This window comes from Ambystoma mexicanum, chromosome 5q, assembly GCF_040938575.1.
Source record: "Ambystoma mexicanum isolate Mex_15411 chromosome 5q, UKY_AmexF1_1, whole genome shotgun sequence".
Lineage (NCBI taxonomy): Eukaryota > Metazoa > Chordata > Amphibia > Caudata > Ambystomatidae > Ambystoma > Ambystoma mexicanum.
Genome location: NC_090933.1, coordinates 69,010,422 through 69,033,478, shown reverse-complemented (window position 1 = coordinate 69,033,478; position 23,057 = coordinate 69,010,422). Strand labels below are relative to the sequence as shown.

The window sequence follows — 23,057 nt, the reverse complement described above, 5'->3', positions numbered from 1 at the left end:
TATACATATATGTACATATTTATATATTTTTACACTTCTCTACCATCATTCCAGCTCCTTCCCAACAATCCAGTGCAGGGTTTAGCTCTTTCGCAGGTCTATTCCCTGGCAATAATACAAGGAATCGGCTGTCAATCAGATGTTGCAGAACATAATCCTGATAGGTCTATTGCATCTTGCCTTTAATTGCATTTGTAGCTAATGCCATTTGCACTATCCCACTTACTTTTGCTCTACCAGTCCCTGTGGTGACATGCACCAGTGCCGCCATGCCGGCTAGGGTGAGATGAGGGAAATAAGATGGGGCGTTATTAGCTGGTTGAAGTCCTGCAGTTATGTTTGTTTTTCATGTTCCAAGATGGCCACGATAGCGTGTCCACTAATAAAACAAAGGCAAGCGGTTTCACGCCAGCCTTCTTTTACAACGAACAAATGAACATAGCTTCAGGCAGACAAAGAACTTCACTCCCTCCACCCATACCCCTCACTCTCTATGGAGAGATGCAAAGCCTAGCCAAGTAAGTGCTCCTTACGCTTCTCTCCAACCCAGTGTTGTGACATAGGACATCACCACTGTCAGGTGATGACCTCTGTCACAGAAACTATAAAAGGTGACTCTGCCCAGGCACAGGTCTCATCGACCCTTCTACTGGCGTGGCCTTCTCCTTACTGAGGGCACAGGCCTGTGACCCCCTACCAACTGATGGCGAGGTGAGTGTGGGTCCATTACCTGACCCACGTTAAACGTTGCGCTTCTGCGCCCACCACCTGGAGAGGTAGTGTGCTGAAGTCCGCACAAGACGGATCGCGCTGGCATTCACCATCGATCGAACCACAGCGTTGCGTTCGTAATACCTCACCAGCATCCGCTGTAAATGAGGACAGCACGTGCAAGCTGCTCGGCCCGCTAACACAAGCAGGAAGCCCGGTGTGCACCGACTGGGGTGCACGCTTATCTAAAATAAATTGGAAGGAGATTCATCCCGACAACACAACAGCAGATCTGGCTGCTGCCTCGAGCTGCCCACACGGCCCAAGGCATGGACTCTGGTCCATGTGCAGGACAACATTAATCGCAGTGCATGATCCTGGAGAGTGTCCCCTGTGAGAAACCTGAGGGTGTTCTCCCAAGTACATCCCGGGTACCCCTTATTCAGGTGGCCACAAAAGGACTGACCCGCTCTTATCCCAACCCTGACTGCAAATAAGCGGGGAAAGATCGCCTGGGTAGAATGCCCAAAGGGAGATGCGGTATGTTACTGAGGAAGGAGAAGGGGAGGGTTAAATCTTTGAAACCTTTATGGGCTGTGCTACAACCGCCCCCCTTCCTCCCATTAGATCTCTCCAGCCCAGATCTGAAAATCCCACCGTATGTAATCAATCCTTTAAGGTCCCAAACCTGGTTACACTGAAAAAGCATAACTCCCAGAATCCTTGTTTCACCGGTCTCCATTCGAATACTCCCATCCTTCTTCCCGTCCCTCTTATTATCTACACTCCCAACCTGATCAGACAAAACACTATGATTTGCACAATCCCCTTTGTTCATTTCACGATCGCAGCTATTCCCGTTTACCCCGCAAACCCTACCAATCCCGTCCCTCTGATCATCATTCTCCGAATTCTCACAAACCCTCCTGCTTATTTCACAACCCCTACAAAACCTATCCTCCCGAGGTCACCATAAACCCTAATCCTAGAGTTATAATCCAATGTATCACCTCTTTCCCTACCGACCTTGTAGGATATTTGGAAACTCTACCACCCGCTTTATCCGACACTCCAACCCCTTCCTTTTCCACCCTGAACGCTGCCTCATATTGTGACCGACAACAGACTTGTAATGCACCTGTTTACCTGACATGTCCCAACACAAGGGTCGGGCAAAGTCAGGCAATTCATTTAAATCACACACACCTGACGGCCCTTCCTTTTCTCCACAGAGATAAAAGGTGGAGTAAGAGAGCACGGTACGAGCAAGGTGAGCACAGCAGACAGCACGACCAGACGGCTAACCAGGTGCGGCAGTTCAAGGAAAGGAGAAAGGCGCCAGGAATCGAGAGTGTGGCGAGGAGAGAAGTGACCTTGCCCTTTTCATCTCAGGCCCACGCAATCTTTGTGGAAGGGAGCCTAAGACCGAGAACAATAGCACAAGTGTCTTGCGGCAGATGTCCACGGGGCAAGCATATGCCGATAAGCAGGACCGAGGGAAGCTCCCGCGCCCGTGATACCGGCCTTGACTCCAGGAAAGCCAAAAGCCAAGCGGTTCATCAAAGCCGGTGAGTCGAGGGGAGAATCTCTAAGAACAGGGCTGTGTTGAATGAGAAGCGCACAGTTGCAAGTTTCAACCAAGTTTATTGAACTGTGTAAAGAACTGTAAAAAGTGTTAAGGGGAGACCAGCTGCAGAGGGAAATCCGGCCCCAAGTCGGTGCTAGTTATAGAGACTGTGGTCGATCCCCGTCTGAGTCTCTAATTATAGAGACTCTGGTCGATCCCCGTCTGAGTGAAACTACGGATACCAGAAGGCTGTAGGAGAGTCGCAGAAAAAGGTCAAAGTGGTCATACAGGAGGTCTAGTAAAATACCCATACAATCAAAAGACTTTGATCTACATCGGTGTGAAAGCAAGGGAAACAAATCCCGCCATATGAAATAACAAGGGAAGTGAATCCCGAAAATGCAAGGGAATGTGAAGTTGGCAAGAGTGAGCACGACCGAGGGATGCTAACGGGAAGGGGGCAAGTCTAAAGTCCCAGGAAACAGTGTGTGCCAAGAGTGAACCCGGCAGAGGGATGTCCATTGGAACTGTTTAAAAAGACATTAAGATTTGTGAAAGAGGGATCAAGGGGTGAAACAATCACCCAAGTACTGACAGTCAAGCGGGATACGATCCCGACCGAAGGAGATCCAAGGGTGAAGCTATCACCCAAAAGTTCATTGAGAAAAGAACTGTCACTCAATTTGGAACATGAGATATGTAAGAAGGGTCAGCGCCTGGAAGAGGGGGACCCAGGGGTGAAGCCATCACCCTACGTGAAACTATAAAGTAAGCAATTGAGAAGGGTCAGCGCTCAGAAGAGGGGGACCCAGGGGTGAATCCATCACCCAGTTAACATTGGAAACAAACTTTCCTTTGTTAAAGGAACTTTATTTTGGATCCAGATAGGCCCTCGAAAGTGAGAAAACATAGCAATCTGCGGTTTTGATATCATTAAAGAACTTTCTAGGGATTTGCGCCCAGAAGAGGGGAATCCCAGGGTGAAAGTAGTCACCCAAAGCCCATTGAAAAGATAGTATGCATTTGTTTTGTTAGTTGAGTACGCCGGGTTCTCGAAGACAAGAGACTTTCAAGAAAACGAGATTTGGCTGTTGACGATCCTGAGAGCTGACATTAGAACTGTCGTCTCGTGCTAGAGAAGTCCGACACTGTACTGTGCGCCAAGCTCCCATCTTACCCAGTGTCCAAAACATGAGGAAGGGAGACCCAGCCTACCGCATCATGACATAATTTGAGAACACTTCTTTCTTTTATTGAGAATTATACCACACACTTTTTGTATTAGCTGTAAGGTTTAGCAATAGGTTTCCTAGTATAGGCCCGTTTTTGCAAACTGCACACAGCATTCATTGTTCAATAAACACCCTTGAACTGTGATCACTTGTGTCTGTCTTACTTGTTGCCACCATGAGTTCCTTACACCCGACGCAGAGGGATATCCCTGGTGCAAGCCCTAATACCACCCACCTGCACTCATCCACGAAGTTCAGGAGGAGCAGGGTGACAGCCACGGGCAGACCAGCTTGTGGCCCGCCAAGGGTGCTCGTGCAGCTGTAGTACCTGGGACCAGCCCCCACATCCCACCGACAGGTGGGTCATTGCACAGCTAAAGAATAATCTGCTAGTGGAGTGAGGAAGAGCGGGTGTCGGGAAGGATGATGACACACAGGATGATATGGTCTCTTCCTCGGAGAGGACATCCCCCTCAAGCTCACGCATGGACTGTTGTAGGGCCTATGTCCAGCATCAAGGCCCCCAGAATGGTTTTGTTGGGAGTCCCGTTCCCGAATTTGATGTCACTGGAGCCCCGACACCATTAGGACTCAGGTGGGACATTTGGGTCGAGTGACTAGAAATGTTCTTTGACATTGCCAGGGAAATGGATGACAGGGCATTGAAAGCCATGCTATTTTACAACCAGAGCGAGGTACACCAAATGTTCAAGACCTTACAGCCGCGCGACAACTAGTATGAGGAAGCAAAGATGATGCCTTAAAAGCTTACTTTCAACCCCTGGTCAATAAAGACAGAGTTTCTGGCTGCGACGGGCACACCACAAGCTCTCTGAATCACTAGACACCTATAATGGTCGCCTCTGCCGCCTTGCCATGTTCTGCCGGCTCCATCATGAAACACGAAATTAGAGAAAAGATCCTCCAACACGCTGCCTCAGCAGCGCTGAGACGGCAGACGGCAGATCCTCAAGCAACTGGGCATCCCACTGCAAAGAATTATGGGGCTGGGGTGCACGCAAACAGCACAGATGGAGGAGGCCTCCAAAGGGGTGGCAGACCAAGTCGGTCCATGCAGTCGCGGCCAGTGGCCTGTCAAATCCCAACGGACGGTTCAATAGGTTGGCAAAGCAGTCAACACCCAAATAAGGGGATGGACAACAAAAGCACTCTGACCTGTTGGATACAGTGCTGTACGAGCAAGCATGTCCAGTGGCTGGTCTTACCTGTGGGCGCATGGTCAATTGTTCAATCTACCTGGCCACTTGTTATGCTGTCAAGGCACAGCCTGCGGCACGTAGCAGCGCTGGAGGGTGATTTAAAGGTCAGTCCTATCAACGTTGGAGGAGACAGCCAATATTGAGGAGGTAATCTTCATCTCTATCTGCCTATGGGGACTTGGCCAGCGTAAGAAGCTGCGATGCTCGGTGTCTATCCTGGCAACGGACATGACTATCCAGATTGACACAGGGGTGTCAGTCAATGGTATGCCAGATGCGCAATTTAGAAGACGCCACCTCATGCCAAAGCTGAACCACCCGGGAATACACATTTTGACCTATGGGGGCTCTTCACCTTTACTGTTGGATGGTGCATTTTGCACAAATGTGATAAATGAACATGCTGTGGTCAACACCACTTTCTACGTGACTCTGGTGTCCCTGGATACATTGAGCTGCTCAACTGCGGAAGACCTGGGGTTGTTACAGCTTGCATTCCAAATCTATGAAATGGCTATCAACTGCCTGTTAGACAAATTTCAACACCTGTACGAAGGGGTGGGATGCCTCAAAGATCAAGGAGTGCGCCTCCACATCGCCAAGTCCATGCAGCCGGTGGCCCTGCATCACCACAGGATCCCCTTCCACCTGCGACAGAGTTGAAGAGGAGCTTGCCAAGCTAGAGTGAGCAAACATCATTGAGTGCGCGGTCAGCCCTATGCCCTTGGTCTTGTCCATAGTTGTGCCCAACTGTCATGCCTGCGCCATGGGCGCATACATTGGCGATCAATATGGACACATTGTTTTTCATTTATCTACAGAAAACTCTTGGATCAACCGCTAATCACTATTTGGACTTTATTTCCCATTTGCGAGTCTTTGGTGCCTTTTTATTTTTTCCCAAAAAACTACACTTACCATAATGCACTTGGCTATAACCATCTATTCCTGGCTATTCCTATTTTTCTTCATCAGAACTACAATCCCCAGAAGCCCTAGGGATTTGCTGTGCTTCCACCAGCTCAGGGACAGAGAGGGAGGTGGTCGATTGTCTGCAGGTGTGCTGAGCCAGGTGCAACCAATTAGCCTGCCTCTGTGCTGGGCTGGGCAGTATAAAGCTGTTGCCTGCGAGAGCTCAGTCTCTTGCATTGAGAGTCCTTCTGGCACCTTTTTGCTTCGAGCTACAATCTTTGTATGCTGTTTCCTGCTTTCTCCTGCTTTTTGTTCCAGTGCCCTGGCGAGCTCCTGCCTTGCAGTCTGCAACACCCTGCTGCCTACAGCCCTAGCCTTTTGGGCTCCCTGCCTCAGCCCTGCTCCTCTGGGCGTCCTGCCTTGCAGCCTGCTACACCCTGCTGCCTACAGCCCTAGCCTTTTGGGCTCCCTGCCTCAGCCCCGCTCTTCCAAGCTCCTGCCTTGCAGCTGATCACGCTCTGCTGCCTTCCAGCCTCCGCCCTTGCCCTGCCGGGCCCTCCACATTGCAGCCGATCACGCTCTGCTGCCTTCCAGCCTCCGCCCTTGCCCTGCCGGGCTCTCCACATTGCAGCCGATCACGCTCTGCTGCCTTCCAGCCTCCGCCCTTGCCCTGCCGGGCTCTCTACATTGCAGCCGATCACGCTCTGCTGCCTTCCAGCCTCCGCCCTTGCCCTGCCGGGCTCTCTACATTGCAGCCGATCACGCTCTGCTGCCTTCCAGCCTCTGCCCTTGCCTTGCCGGGCTCTCTACATTGCAGCTGATCACGCTCTGCTGCCTTCCAGCCTCCGCCCTTGCACTGCCGGGCTCTCTACATTGCAGCCGATCACGCTCTGCTGCCTTCCAGCCTCCGCCCTTGCCTTGCCGGGGTCTCTACATTGCAGCTGATCAGGCTATGCTGCTTTCCAGCCTCAGCCCCTGTCCTCTGGGCTCCCTGCTCCACAGCCTGCCTCACTCCGGCTGCCTACAGCCCTTGTCCTCTGGGCTCCCTGCTCTGCAGCCTGCCTCACTCCGGCTGCCTACAGCCCTTGTCCTCTGGGCTTCCTACTTTGCAGCTTATCACGCTCCGCTGCTTACTACCTACCTTTTTCCGCTGGGTTCTCGGCCTAGCAGCCCTCTACAGTCCTCTGCAACCTTCTACGGTCAGCGGCCCTGCCCCTCAGGGCTCACTCCTTGCTGCCCGGCCCTTCTGGGTTCCTTGCCGTGCAGCCTGCTTTACTCTGCTGCCCTAAGCCCTTTCCCTCTGGGCTCTCTACCTTACAGCCCTGCTCCTGTGGGCTTGCTTATTGCTTTCCTGCTCCTCTGAGCTCTCAACCTTGTTCCTTACTGTCCTCTGCTATCCAATCCTGTTACACGACTTTCCCTTCATTTCATTCTGCTAGTTTGCTATCAACCTCCTTTTCCTGGATTTGTCTGTAAGTATCTTCTCTTGTACTGTTTGTAGACCCTTTTGTACAGAGCTTGTCTGTTGGTTCCCATCAGTCAACCTCTGCCCCTTCCCTTGTCTCGTTTCTACATTACAGTCACCCATAGCTGCTGTTCCAAGCCATGAGCAAACAGCGTGGGCCTCTGTTATAGCAAACTGTGCAGAAGGCTAGTGTTTTTCCTAAGGTTCGTGGAATACTCTTTTCCTATATCTGCATACGGTTTATAGCCATAATGTCGAAAAAAAAATGTCGACAAACAAAAATGTCGAAAAAAAAAATGTCAAAAACAATAATGTCGACATCCTATACATATAATGTAGTCATTTTTTAGAAAAAAAAATGTCGACAAAAAAATGTCAATTAGAACTATCAACACCTCACCCAACACCCCCCTGCCACCTCCCCCCCACCACCCTCTCACCCCTCATACTCAACACATTCTAATTATATATTTATTTATTTTTTCAATAAATAATTAAACAAAAAGAGTATCATTTACTATGGGGGGGTCCCCCCCAACCCCCCTCACCCAACACCCCCCTGCCACCCCCCAACACCCCCCCACCACCCTCTCACCCCTCATACTCAACACATTCTAATTATATATTTATTTATTTATTTATATATTCAATAAATAAATAAACAAAAAGAGTATCATTTACTATGGGGGGTCCTCCCCAACCCCCCCTCACCCAACACCCCCCTGCCACCCCACCACACCCCCCACCACCCTCTCACCCCTCATTCTCAACACATAGTAATTATATATGTATTTATTTATTTATTCAATAATTAAATAAATAAAAAGAGTATCATTTACTATGGGGGTGTCCCCCCCAACCCGCCTCACCCAACACCCCCTGCCACCCCCCAAAGCCCCCACCACCCTCTCACCCCTCATACTCAACACATTTTAGTTATATATTTATTTATTTATCTATTTATACAATAAATAGAAAATTTCGAAAAAATATCGAAAAAATGTCGACATTATTGTTTGTCGACATTATTTTTTTCGACATTTATTTTTCGAAATTTTGACTGTCGACATTTTTACTGTCGAAATTATGACTGCCCAGCTCTGCATACACCCCTTGAGGGAATCCATTCTGTTGTATCTTATTCCTTGCTACACTTGACTACTCTTCGTTCTCATTACTTTCAGCTGTGTGTGTACTATTCTGTCCACCTTACTTCGGCACAACCACCCGAAACCCTTCCTGGGTGTTCTGTGCCACTCTTAATAGAGTGCCATCCCTGACAGAATGCAAGAGCAAAAAATGTCTTGTTCCATAGGCAGGAAAGGCAAACACAGACCAAGGATACTTTCCTTTCGGGTTAAGAAACCTTTGCAAAAATCTATACTTTCCCTAAAGACAGCAAACAAGAACCTTAGTCTAAAGAACAGTCTTGCCTTAGTAAACAAAGATTTACAAGCACGGTACTACACTCACTGGCTTGCAGACCCTTCTTCCATGTATAACTATTATGACATTTGCGACTATGATCCGCAGTCCTTATCGGTTGAAGAGCTACAGCAAGATAATTAATTCTTACAGATCTTGTTAGCCCAAACAGTGAAAGACACTCCTGCGTCTGATAATTTTTCTAACACTGTTACAGCCAAGGATATTGCACTCATTGTGGGGGTCTCTAAACCAGAGTACGCTGTTGCTAGAGTGATATGTTCAAGATCTGCTTGGCAAGCTCCCCAGTCTACTGGAAACCCTCATTTGACAGGACACAGCATTATGTATCCTGAGGTTAGTTCACCTAGTTCTGGGTACAAAAGACCAATACTGACCATCGGTGGTCTTAATACGTCCCCAGTATCTACCAACCAGAATAACCTTAAGGTCAGTCTTCCCATTGCTACAACCAAATTTTCTGCCACACCAGATTCTGAAGCTTTAGATCAGGCTAATGATACATACCTGCTACAAGAAAAACTCCTACGCCTTAAAAGAAAGACCGAAGATCTCTATGATGACTTTGTTTATGTACATAGTAAAAGTTCTATGAAGGGACACAATATTCCAGACCTTTTGACACAATGTCCTACACCCGAAATACTGTCTTTAGAGATCGACATGGTAAGGCCTGGAATTGCCATGCAGAAAAGGATACAGATTTATACCAAGCAGATGGAAGACCTAAATTTAGCATATGCATCCCTTTTAAAGTCTGACACAGCTCTTTCACTTTCCAACCACAGTAACTCAGGTTCTGGTACTCTAGACCATGATTCCAATCCTGAACAATACCCGGTACCTGCCTGGAATCCAGCCTTTCCATCAGTCAATACCCCAGACCCACCAAGTAATTTGAGCACACCAGACTTTGAAGATCAGCCTTCAGAACGCCTACCCAATCATGACCCCACATCTGTCTTATTACCTGTTACTGTATCTGCTAGCCCAATCTCTGCTGCTCCTCCTGCTAATACTTCTAAATCTGCTACTGTTGCAGCATCTCACATCACTCTTTTTGCAGCAGAAGCACCCTCTTCCTCTCTGCCTGCAAGGACAGAACCTGTTGCTAAGTCAGATAACAGCTTTTCTTTTGGGACTACAGCTCCGGTTGTTCTTGCTGGCGCCTCTACAGCACTAAAACTACCAGACTCTACTCTATCAGTCTCAGGTGCGTCACTGTCCGCTGGTTCTTCTATGGCACCCACTCTCCCAGTTGCTACAGCATCGGAACTATCCACAGCCATTCATGATCTCTCTGCTGCGGTGGCTTCTGAAATTCCTACAAATCATGGAGAACCCGCCACTGTGACTCCTGACTTTTCTGCGGCTAATCTTGACTCTGCCATTGCTGTGTCTGATGCCTTGGAAAACCTTCCTAAAGCAACCAACTCTGCTGTACCTCTGGCTCCACCTTTCACCACCTTACTGTTGCCTTTCAAAGCAAGCTTTGCCATGGACTGTACTGAATCAGCAACTGGGCCACTCACCATTCTCGGTCCTTGGCCCAGCCACTCTCCCCTGCACTGCCTTCCTGGTAACTCTTGCACTTGCGGGACTGTCTCTGTATCCCTACAGCCCCCCTTCCCAGCACTTGACTGCACTTATCTTGCACTTTCCCCTCTCCCTTTCCCCCTTGCACTTTTTCCGTCCCCCCTACCCATGCACTTGCGCGATCTGAATGACACCTGGCCTAGTAGGATCGTTGTCTGTCTCCCCTTGTTCCCCCCTCCCTGCCTCGTCGCGCCTTGAAACACTTGGGTATAGGCGCGTTACAAATGCCATATCATAACATATCATATCATATCATATCATATCATATCATATCATGGAACCTGCAACAAACATTCTGAGTTCCTCTATTCATGAACACTCTTTTGGGTTTTGTGCTCCAAAGACTTTGTCTTTTCTGATTTCTACCGCAAAGGTTCAGCACATTGATACTGTCTCCACCTTTCAAGACTCCCACCTTACAACCTTAAACAGTTTTTGGTGCTTCATGATGTGCCTTTTTGGAATAAGACTCTTTCACAGTGTGACAGACCTTCTTCCTGTTGGTCAGTCTTCAGGGAGCCTGGAAAGGGGCATACTGTCATGCCTGCGCCATGGGCGCATACATTGGCGATCAATATGCATTGAGAGTCCTTCCAGCACCTTTTTGCTTCGAGCTACAATCTTTGTATGCTGTTTCCTGCTTTCTCCTGCTTTTTGTTCCAGTGCCCTGGCGAGCTCCTGCCTTGCAGTCTGCTACACCCTGCTGCCTACAGCCCTAGCCTTTTGGGCTCCCTGCCTCAGCCCTGCTCCTCTGGGCGTCCTGCCTTGCAGCCTGCTGCACCCTGCTGCCTACAGCCCTAGCCTTTTGGGCTCCCTGCCTCAGCCCTGCTCTTCCAGGCTCCTGCCTTGCAGCTGATCACGCTCTGCTGCCTTCCAGCCTCCGCCCTTGCCCTGCCGGGCCCTCCACATTGCAGCCGATCACGCTCTGCTGCCTTCCAGCTTCCGCCCTTGCTCTGCTGGGCTCTCCACATTGCAGCCGATCACGCTCTGCTGCCTTCCAGCCTCCGCCCTTGCCCTGCCGGGCTCTCTACATTGCAGCCGATCACGCTCTGCTGCCTTCCAGCCTCCGCCCTTGCCCTGCCAGGATCTCTACATTGCAGCCGATCACGCTCTGCTGCCTTCCAGCTTCCGCCCTTGCCCTGCCGGGCTCTCTACATTGCAGCTGATCAAGCTCTGCTGCCTTCCAGCCTCCGCCCTTGCCCTGCCGGGGTCTCTACATTGCAGCCGATCACGCTCTGCTGCCTTCCAGCCTCTGCCCTTGCCTTGCCGGGCTCTCTACATTGCAGCTGATCACGCTCTGCTGCTTTCCAGCCTCAGCCCCTGTCCTCTGGGCTCCCTGCTCCACAGCCTGCCTCACTCCGGCTGCCTACAGCCCTTGTCCTCTGGGCTCCCTGCTCTGCAGCCTGCCTCACTCCGGCTGTCTACAGCCCTTGTCCTCTGGGCTCCCTGCTCTGCAGCTGATCACGCTCCGCTGCTTACTACCTACCTTTTTCCGCTGGGTTCTCGGCCTAGCAGCCCTCTACAGTCCTCTGCAACCTTCTACGGTCAGCGGCCCTGCCCCTCAGGGCTCACTCCTTGCTGCCCGGCCCTTCTGGGTTCCTTGCCGTGCAGCCTGCTTTACTCTGCTGCCCTAAGCCCTTTCCCTCTGGGCTCTCTACCTTACAGCCCTGCTCCTGTGGGCTTGCTTATTGCTTTCCTGCTCCTCTGAGCTCTCAACCTTGTTCCTTACTGTCCTCTGCTATCCAATCCTGTTACACGACTTTCCCTTCATTTCCTTCTGCTAGTTTGCTATCAACCTCCTTTTCCTGGATTTGTCTGTAAGTATCTTCTCTTGTACTGTTTGTAGACCCTTTTGTACAGAGCTTGTCTGTTGGTTCCCATCAGTCAACCTCTGCCCCTTCCCTTGTCTCGTTTCTACATTACAGACACCCATAGCTGCTGTTCCAAGCCATGAGCAAACAGCGTGGGCCTCTGTTATAGCAAACTGTGCAGAAGGCTAGAGTTTTTCCTAAGGTTCGTGGAATACTCTTTTCCTATATCTGCATACACCCTTTGAGGGAATCCATTCTGTTGTATCTTATTCCTTGCTACACTTGACTACTCTTCGTTCTCATTACTTTCAGCTGTGTGTGTACTATTCTGTCCACCTTACTTCGGCACAACCACCCGAAACCCTTCCTGGGTGTTCTGTGCCACTCTTAATAGAGTGCCATCCCTGACACCAACAAGCCAAATGCCTTGAGGAAGTCTGTATCTGTGTGGACATGAAGCTTCCCAACAAGGCCATCCACTGGGTGCGGCACCTACACTAGACAATATTCTGGCCGATCTACAGGGGGCCAAGGTAATCTCGACACTTGACCTCAAGGCTGGCTACCATAACGTTGCTCTACATGTTGACTCTCGCCCAATCATGACCATCTTGTTGCATGTGGAACAGTTTGGTTATAAACGACTTAACTTCCGTGTCTTCTGCAGCTCAAGTTAAAGCACTCTACAAAGGGAGTACTGGCAGGGCACCCTGGTATACTTAGGCTCTTATTCACAAAGCATTTTCCAGTGGGGTTTTGCCATTATAAAACGCTTCTGTGAATTAGGCCCATAATGTGACTAATGATGTGCTAATTTTCTCAGAAGGACCACATGTCCCGTCCCAAGTGGTGCTCGAGAGGGTCGCCCAACACGGCCTGATGCTGAACAAATGGAAATGCTGTTTCATGCAGCCACAAGTTTAATTTGTTTGGCTTTGTGTTCCACGACGCAGGCCTCTCACGACTACTGAAAAGTAAGAGACGCCAAGGATGCAACACCTCATGGGGTCTCCCTTTGAAGTCAGATGTTTCTGGGGATGGTGATCTTCTGTGGGCGGTTCATCTCCAACCTGGCCACACTAATGGAACAACTGCAGGTTCTCACAAAGAAGGACCAGGACTGGCAGTCTGGTCCAGTCGAGCAAGATGCATTTCGTGCCACCAAGGCAGCACTGGTCACTAACACGTCCACAGCATAGTTTGCCCCAACCCACACCACAGAGCTCATTGTGGATGCCAGTCAAGTTAGTTTAAGGGCAGTTCTTCTCCAGGTGGATGGCCAAGGGGACAGGCTTCAAGTGGCGTGCACCAGCAAAGCATTGACAAACGCAGAACGCTGTTACTCGCAGATCAAGAGGGGCTCTGGTGGTACTATGGGGCTGCAGGCACTTCCACATCTACATATATGGACAGTCCTTGACGGTTTTCATGGACCACAATCCGCTGATACCCATCATGGTGCGGTTGGTGCCTTGCCCACCAATTCAGCTCGCATGGAGGCTGATGCAGCTGCAAGAATACGGTGTCACGCTGCTGTCCGGGGCTGGAATAGACAACCTGTTGCATCCTGTGAAACACGAGGCATGCGCTAAGAGGGATGATGACATTGAGGAGTTCATTGCCGTGATCACCGGGGTGGTGGTCCTGAAATCCATGTCGCTAGTCGACATCACGGCAGCGACACACTGCAACACCACCCAAGCTCGAGTGAGCAAACATTCAGGATCTGGTTGCTCAACTGCAGTTTGGCCAGTGAAAGGCATTTCTATCTGTGACACAGCACAGGACTCCTGAGGCGCAGTCCGTTCTCCAGTGGAAAATGGAAAGTGAAAGGCGGACTGTCGGTGGGACTTGAAGGAGTACTCCTTTGCGGCTCCCAGCTGATTATCTCCCTGTAGCTACAGGAACATGTTCTGGGGCTGGCTCATGTAGGGCACCAGGGTGCCAGTAAAACAAAGGCACGTCTCAATGATAGAAGGTCTGGTTTCCAGAATTGGAAGCAAAGGTAGATGATGCCCTTGTCAGTTGCGCGTGGTGCCAGGCCGTCAGACCGCTTTCCAAGGAACCCTCCATCGCATCTCTGGATCAAGCTACACCACCATGGCGAGCACTCAGCCTGGAACTTGGCACAATACTACAGTCAAGGCATTTCTTGGTCATCATGGATGAGTTTCCACGCTACTCGGTAGTGCAGTTTGTTGAATCCATGGCAGCAGGTGTTGTCATCCTGATCCTCGAAGAGCTATTTGCCATCCATGGGATCCCAGAGTCGGTACGATCTAACAGTTCACTGTTCCAGAGCGAGGAGTTTGTGCGGTTGCTACAGTTCATGGCATATAGCATGAGCACATCAGGCCCTGCTGGCCGCTGGCAAACGAGGACGTGGATCAGTTTGAGAATGCTGAACAAGGTATTCTGCATTGCGGTGGACAAAGAGCAGCAACTAGAACAAGCGCTCACATCGTTCCTCTTGGCTTACGGCATGACGCCCCACACCAAGATGGGTGTCAAACCAGCAGAGGCACTCGTGGGGCGCAAGGTGAGGTCCATCTATCCCGAGCATAAATCGAGGAGTATGGTCATTCCAGACCTTGGGAGGACGAGGCAAGCATGAGAGCGAGCCAACAACATAGATGAGACAACCCGTCGACGGCTCCAGGGAACACCCCATGGAGGTAGGAGACCTGGTGCTGCTGTGTACAAAGCATCCAACACACAAACACTGTCTGCCTCATGACACAGTTCTGTAGACGTTTACCGGCAAGCAGATATCCATGATCACGGCTGTGAGAGGTCGGGAGTCCCTTACCTGGAACTCTAGCTGGTTCAGGTGCCTTCAAGGAACACCTGAAAAGGAGCAAGGAAGAGAAGTCAGCAACACTCCGGAGCTGGGAGGTTACCCTGAGAAACATCTGGATGAGTACGACTGGCCCTAGGAGGACAATGATCGTGGTCATGCGATATAACCAGGTGACCAGGCGTCCCGCTACCAGAAGAGAACAGAGCGGGGACCCCCAGTGAGGCTCTGGAATATGTGCTGTAGTAATGTGAAATGAGCGAACGCGCATGTGTTTTAACTGTTCGTGAAGTTTGTTATTTTGTTTATAATGGTTGGATGAGATGTTGTGACGTAGGACGTCATCGCTGTCAGCTGACTACCTACGTCACAGGAACAATAAAATGTGACTCCTCCTAGGCACAGTCGCAAGTCTTATTCACCCATCTTCTAGTGTGGTTGTCGCCTTACTGAGGTCACTGGCACAAGCCTGCGACCCGCCCTAACCCATTACTCCTTTTGGTCACTGATGCTCTTTTCCTCCCCATTGCCATTTTTTACTAGTGCACCTCTTCAAATAATATGCTCGTTCCTCCCCTTGTGTGCTCCTTCCTCCCCAGCTTTGCATCTTCCATCCCACATTAGTAACACTCTTCCAACACATGGAGCTCTTTGGAAGCGCTGGGGTATTAAATAGTTAATTGGCAGCCCCATAAATAGTGACCCAGTCAGAGTGGCAGCCCCATAAATAGTGACCCAGTCAGAGTCGCAGCATTTCCGACACCTTTGTGTTTTTTCCACGTGGTTCCTCCCTCTGCATCTCCTTGCACATACCGTACTCCCTCCTCCAGGACTGCTATCTTCCCCCCTTTTTCGTCCTCCCGAAAATACACAGGTACACTTTCGCAAAGCCATATCTATTTACTTTGACAATGCGTTTTCTGTTAGCCAATTTCATTTTATCTGAATCTTTGGTTTAAGTGTTATGTTTGCTCAATTTAAACAAACAGAAATGAAACGATAAATTGGATGCTGACCTGTCTGCACCTTTGTCAGAACTCGCCACGCTGTAATTAATATGTGCTGTGTACTCTTTATAAGGCGAATATCTCTGAAAAGCAGTGAACGAGTTTCAGTCTCTTATGTGAAGTGCAGCGGAGAGGAGGCCACTCTGGAAAACTGCAATCTTAAGCATAGTGGACATTGTGGGACGGAAGAAAGAGCCGGAGTCATCTGCCAAGGTAAATGTATGGATAACGTACATTTATGGCCCCCAGTAATTAGCCAATAGCTGTTGCTTTACATATGAAGTGGCTAAGATTCATTCTGTAATTCCCATTTTACCCTATGTCGGACAAAGAATCATCTAGACTTATTGGCCTTGTCAGTTCTTGTTACAAAAGGACTCGCACCCTTTGAACAGAAAACTATCAGCATTTCTAAAATGGGCACTGTACCAAACTAAAAACGAATGTGCCATTATTGTTCAATTTCCAAGCTGTCCCTTTGCTGCAATAGCAGTTTTAACATTGACAGCCTGGCATGCTTATCTAAAATCAAATTTACAAGAACATGCATTTCAACTTCCTAGGTATTGATGTATGAGGACTGAAACTAAATTAGAAAAATAGGCATTTAAAATAGCCATTGTGGGTTTTTACAAATAAGGACTTATTTATTTTACATTGACGACTGTGATGTTTTGATGCTGCCATAGGTACAATTTCAATGCTATAAAATCTTGCTCAATTTTACCCAACCTCAGCTTTTCTTTACTGGGAAAGTTTATTCTGAGATCCTATGCGCTCACTGGACATCTTTAAAAATATTGACCCCTAAAGTCAATTTGTGCTAGGGATTCCTTAAATAGCTTTTTGACAGATGCTCAAATCAGAGGCTAAACCCTCAAAATTCACTGGGACCCTAAATATTTCAATATTTCTATGCCAAGATTTTGTTTCTATATATGCAACATGCAATCCTTACTTGCTCCCGCAGTGACTTAGCAGACCCAGGTCTTCTTATTCGGTTAGAAAGTGACGTTTCATTTTGATGCTCCAAGATAATTTTTCCACCATTGCACCACTGAAATATTCTGCAAGTCATTCAGCCGGGCTTCTGTATCTTGTTGGTGAAGCTATATGAATCTTTGCATTGACCCCAGTATCTCTAAAAGATTAGCATCACTCCCCATTCCCCTGGCCCAGTATCTTTCTGACTCGGAGCACCAACCCAGGCACCATGATCTATGTCGCAGAGGGGATTCTGCCCTGATCATCTTACTAGTTGCTCAGCTGACAATTGAAGAAGGCACCCATTTTCTTCAGCCACTTGGGTGTTGTCTTGCAGTGTGCCAAATCTATGCTAAAGAGTAAAGGGAGCCATTATTAAGGCTGTAAACTATCCAGAATGTTCTGAGCACCCGACCCCTGCATTTGGGAATGCTATTGGATGAACTGTATTCTGATTCCTACTACCTCATCATCAGCCCTTGATATTGAATCCAAAAGGAAAGAAAGTACGGCAGAAGGTGCAATACATCTCTTCCGGATCCAAGCTACTCAGCAACATACTGCCTGAATGCTAGACACATAGCCATATCAAGTGGAGGAGGCTCTAAATTAAGTGAAGGCACTGTTTCTAGTCCTTTGTAGGTGCTTCTTCTTCTGTAAGTGCTCTAGTTGTGTTAGGACGATGCTTTGTAATGACAAGTTGCAGAGCCATAAGAGTTGAATTTATTGCCCTTTTTATAAGACACACCATTGCTACCAACCATTTTCACAGTGGCATAATCTTCTCCTGCTTCTTTACCCACCACACGCATGGTGGCTATTTCTTTAAAACCAAGCTGCTGAGAGTAAATATCAACAAAGTAGGCCTTCTAAGAAATATTTCAACTGGGCCTATGAAGCAGACCATAGAAACCTCTGAATAATGCAACCTTAAGATTAACTTGTTGAGCTAGTGTTGTCTTTCTCCTTATTAATCTCCACAGTGCACCCCTGCGTCCCCATCTCTACATTTTTGGCCGCACAGATTTTTAATAACTTTAATGATCAGAGCCCAGAGGTAGGCATTGTTTAGATGTCAAGTTCAAAGCATTTGCCCAGGGGAGATCCAGCTCAACCGTGTAGGGATGGGTTTGAGTTTTTGGTTTTAAATGTAGCTCGTCCCCGATGCTCCCCATTCATCTTGAGAATGTACGGCTATTCGTTTTTGTGGACAGTTTGCTCTTTCACTTGTGCCTTTGTCAAAATTATTGCTTGAGCAACTACCTACAGTCACTTCTGCCATGTAAGTCAAATACAAAGTAGTTTCAATCAAAGACCTCTGAGGAGGGCGAGGAGCACCACCCCAGGTAAACGCTAGAGGGGGAGAAACAACAGGCAAGGCAAGAAGGAAAAGCCCAGCTTCTTCACACAATGGACCTCATGGTATGTTTTCTTGTATCCTGGCAGTTGGCGCCTGATCTAACGGTATTACCGCAGATTACAGGTGCTGGCAACTTTAAGTAATTCCCTGTTCCATGGAGTCCATAGGGGGAATGCCTGTATTACCGGCACCGGTACCAGTGCAGGTCATACCGGCTGTTTTTTGCCGGTGACCAGCTTTTAGCTGGAGGTAAATCGGGCACCCCTCCGTCAATCCTGTAGTTTTCCAGTCCGGAAAAGTGCCAGTAAACGTTATTACCGGCACTTTAATTCTGTACCTGCAAACTTACAATGAGGCCCACTATCTTACTGGAGGTGTGGCACACCTTACATAGATTGCCAGTGTTTCCAGAGCCCCACATTGTCAGTCCAAAATCGACCCAGGCTCCAGCCAGCCTTCTCAGGCAGCAAGGGAACAAACTGCATAACGCTTGGGGGATAAACTACAACCGGCAGAGCCTTAACTTACAGCAGCAACCACAACTGTAACCATGACACAAAGTACAAAGATCTTGCTTCAATCATTTTCAGCTGAACCCACATGCTATTCCTTAGCTAATCGCTCAGGGTATGGGCACTGAGTGGAACAGCCTTCAGCAAGCATCAAACAGAAGTCACTTTCTGTTGAGACCTATCATTGCCAATTTATGACATTTGCAGTTTGTGAAAAGGCGATTGGGTCTTCTAAAAGAACAAACTTTCTGCAGGTACATATTGTAAGGAACTCTTGGTGGCAAGAGTAAAGACAGACACAAGTGATCACAGTTCGAGGGTGTTTATTAAACTGGAAATGCAGGGTGGAGTATGAGGATAACACACCCCACTGCCCTTCCCAAAAGGTCGGAAGAGTAAGAGAACATGGCAGCATCAGTGTGGAGAAGCGCTAGTGTAGCAGTGTCATGAAGTGATAGCCAGATTTCCTTGATAGCAATAAGTAAAAGTTGAGGGTGATGAGAGTAAAAGTGTTCAGTTATGTACGAAGACTTGTTGCAGAGGGATTGTGCAGTAGAGAGGCCATTTGAAAGAGTGATAGGCAGTGGTCAAGAGGAGCAGGTGTTGTGAAATAGGCAAGGCAGACAGATGAGGTTTGAGATCCTGGGAGAACTGGAGCATTGGGTTGTATTTGAGCAGGTGCTGCAGGGTAGGAGGTTGAAGCAGTGGCGGAAATGTTAAATAGAAATTAAACTGAAGACTGTGTGAGAAACTTAAGGGCGTTCTCCCGATTAGACCCCGAGAATCTCTTACTCAGTTTGCCAGGGAAGGGCTGACAATCTCAGATGCCAACCCTGAGAGGTGGATGAGCGAGGGAGGATCACCTGGGTAGGGGAGCTCAGGTATCTGCTTGGGGTAATGCCCCAGGTGAGACGCTGTATTACATCGGGGAAGAGGACGAGAAGGACAAAGTCCCTGAGGCTTTTATAGGCTGTTCCAAATCAACCTCCTTTCACCCAATGAATCTCCCTTACCAGAATCCAACAACCCCCCTGCATCTGGTGAACCTATTAGGACCCCAATCCCTGTTGCAGTGGAAAACTACATCCCCCAGAATCACAATTTTTCTGTTGCCTAACTGAGTACTCCCGGTCCCTCTGATTATTTCCCGAACTCCAAATCTACTTTGACAAAACACCACAGTTCCCACAACCCCCCCTATTCACTTCACAACAGTAATCCCGGTCATTGCCTTGACAGACCTTCAAACTATTATTTTACTGATTTTTCCCATGCTTATCACAACCTCTACAATTCTCGTCCTTCCGAGTTTACCAACCCCCCCCCCCAGGACGAGGGTTGATGAAATAGGAGGTAGAAAGAAACCCTGTGGGAATACGAGGGCTATAATTCCCTATGAAAGCCCGTCAGGTAGTCCCAACGCAAGGGTCAAGCAGAGTCAGACAATTGCTGAGAACTACACACACACCTGGCTGCCCTCTCCCTTCCCCATAGGGATAAATGGCAGAACCTGACAGCACACTCTGAACAAGGCCAAATGCACAAGGAAGCAGTTATTCCAGGACGGTAGTTCAAACGGAGGATAAAAGGCAGCAAAACCTGAAAGGACGTCAACGAGGGAGTTGCCCTTTTCAACCCAGACCCGCAAAGCCTCCAACTAAGGAAACGTAAGACCGGTAATCACAGCTGGCGAATGGTGTGACGGATGTCAGCTTTACATGGAACTCTCCCGCACTGATAACCAGGGCAGGGATACGTGGTTGGCATTGTGGTACCTCCTTTGACTCCAGCGGCAAAAGAAACACCAACGAGTTCAGCAAAGACGGTGAGTCAGAAGAACATGATAGTGGACCAAACTGTGTTAGGCTCCAGGTTGCTGTGGCAAACATTGAGAAGATTAATAAACAGAGGTCTTTTTGTAAACTAACTTGGTACCTTAGATGGAGTGGGCGCTCACAGGGAGGTCACTAGCTGGTACTTCTTTCCTGAACAAAGAGAATGTGGAATTACAAAAGTATTGAAACTACAAGTAACAAGAGGCCATAGGGAAGGCTGGCATGAGGTGTCAAGGTGGTCATACAAGGGTCAAGCCAAACCCCTTGTACAATCGAAGTCCTTAACACGTTGCAGAAGTTTTGACGATTGTGAAATTGGGAACCCGACTGAGGGAATTGTGAAACATGCGTTGGCACTCAGCTGAAGGGAACGCTGTGCGAATTGTGATTTTGTGAAGCCCATGCTTGCCATAGGCTAACAGAGTGGCCCAGCGAGACGTGATCACCCTTCAGAAGTCTCGATTTAAAATTGGCAAGTGCTTTGGAAGCTCTGAGGGGACTTCACTAAAACTAGGTGGTTGTCCAAAAAGACAGTGCGACTTCTGAATATTACAAATAAAGAGATTGTGATTGAAAGGCGATCGTGAACCCGACTGAGGGATATCAAGAGAAAAACTAAGCAATGTGAATCCCACATTGTGAAGAAGCTAAATGAACTAAATTTTACAATTATGAACCCGACTGAGGGATGTCCACAGTGAATGGTTGGTCTGAGCCCGACGGAGGGAGGCTGACGACTGAGAAGGATCGGATCCAGGCTGAGGGGGATCCAAGGGTGAAGGGTAATCACCCAATGTGAAGATTAGCAGCAGAAGAAACTTTTCTTTTGTTGTTTTTTGGCATATCAGGCCCTCTGAGGCAAGAGACTTTGCATGTGAAGAGACATGGGCGCAGAAGGCCCTGGTACAGAGAAAAAGGGTCTGTAAGCTTGTGCTAGAGAAGCCCAGCAGTGTGCTGTGCTAAAGACTCCTGCCTTGTCCGATGCTAAAAAACATGGGGGAAGGGAGACCCCGTCCATAACATCCTGACTTATCATTTTGTGTACACTTCATTCTTTTCTTGTGAACACTTCTTCCTTTTCTTGTGAACATTATTCCACACTATTTTGTAGCATAGCGGTAAGGATTGGCAATAGTTTTTTTTTTTTAGTGTAGGCTCTTTTTGTTTCACTAGACTCTACTAGGACTGTATTATTATTATTTGATGGTTGTAGCTTGCTCACATCTTAGATTTATCTCACTCATTTTACAGTTTAATAAACACCCTTGAACTGTGATGACTTGTGTCTGTCTTGCTTGGATGCCATGCCTTCCTTACAGCTGTGAGAGAAGGAGGCAGAGGAGTGAGTACAAGGAGGATTGGATCAAACTCAAGGGGAATGATGGAGGGTAAAAGAAATAGGCAGGTAGGGACAGTATGGGAAGGGGCAGCCCAAAAGGGAGTGGGTAGATGGGTGAGCGGAAAGGGAGGGTGGAAATGTTGGCTGGCAAAAAGCAGGTCTAAGTTGTGTTAGGCTAGAATGGGGCTATTTATAACCAAGTCAGATAACGGGCCCAACACTGAGATTTTTCTTGGTCCTGTGGATGCAGGAGAGGCAGAAGAAGGTGTTATCAGTCCTTTCCCCCAGCACTGATGCGAACCAGATGGGGAGGGAACAGACAAGAGGACCTAACATGGTAGAGTTAAAAATTGTATTTACTTATCCTTGAGAGTTAGCGATCCATGAAGAAAACCTCCTTTTAGCAAAGGTATTTCATATGTACCGGTGTACAAGACCGATGAGGATTTTGCCCAGATGAGGTTTGAAGTTTCCAAATTTCTTAGAAAGGTCAAACTAGAGCATTACTTGAGGAACCATGATTTTGTTGAAGAAGATATAAACACAGCCTTCAGACCACCTTCTTCATTCGATCCTCCTGCCAACAGAATGTCACCAGAGATACTGACTTTTCGAGAATCACATTTGGGGAGAGAGAAAGAACAGAAAAACGTAGGATATGCACAAACAGCAACATCTCAAAGGAGGAGAGAACGACCATTTCTACCCTTAGACAAGCCCATACCATCATTATAAAACCAATGGACAAAGGGTGGAGGGATGGTTGTCATGGACATCAACAAATATGAAAAAGAAGTCTTGAGACAGGCCAGAGATACTATATTCTGTAGCACTCTCCAGTCAGACCCCACAAGGGAATTGCAAGACATTATCGCATCACTTGTCACAAAAGCAAGAGATGAGGATTGGATTACAGAGAAAGAAACTGAATATCTTATGCAGGAAGACTCCTGCCAATTACGTCCTCCCTAAAATACACAAAGACATGACCAATCCACCTGGCAGGCCGATTGTTTCAGGCATAGGCTCCATTTTTTTAACCACTTTTTAACTGTGTTGATTTCTTCCTAAAAACAATTGTGCCTATTATCCCAACATACATAAAGGGCAGGACCCACATCATTCAAGTACTCGAAAATATGCCTTTGAACCCCATGACACAACTTCTGGTGACCTTAGATGTTGAAAGTCTAAATACGAACATCCCACAAGGAGAAGCCCTCACTATCATAGAACATGTACTCGATCAAAGGGAGGAACCAG

The 23,057-nt window shown here is 48.2% G+C and overlaps 1 protein-coding gene across 2 annotated transcripts in view; it reads left to right on the top strand.

Annotated features, from left to right (window-relative positions):
* Positions 1–23,057, top strand: part of LOC138497215 (uncharacterized) — a 1,137,079-nt gene that overhangs the window by 559,923 nt on the left and 554,099 nt on the right. For both annotated transcript variants that reach the window (XM_069620541.1, XM_069620540.1), the window contains exon 6: positions 15,838–15,977. In XM_069620541.1, the coding sequence (XP_069476642.1) occupies positions 15,838–15,977 (140 nt within the window). The remainder of the gene's footprint in view (positions 1–15,837; positions 15,978–23,057) is intronic.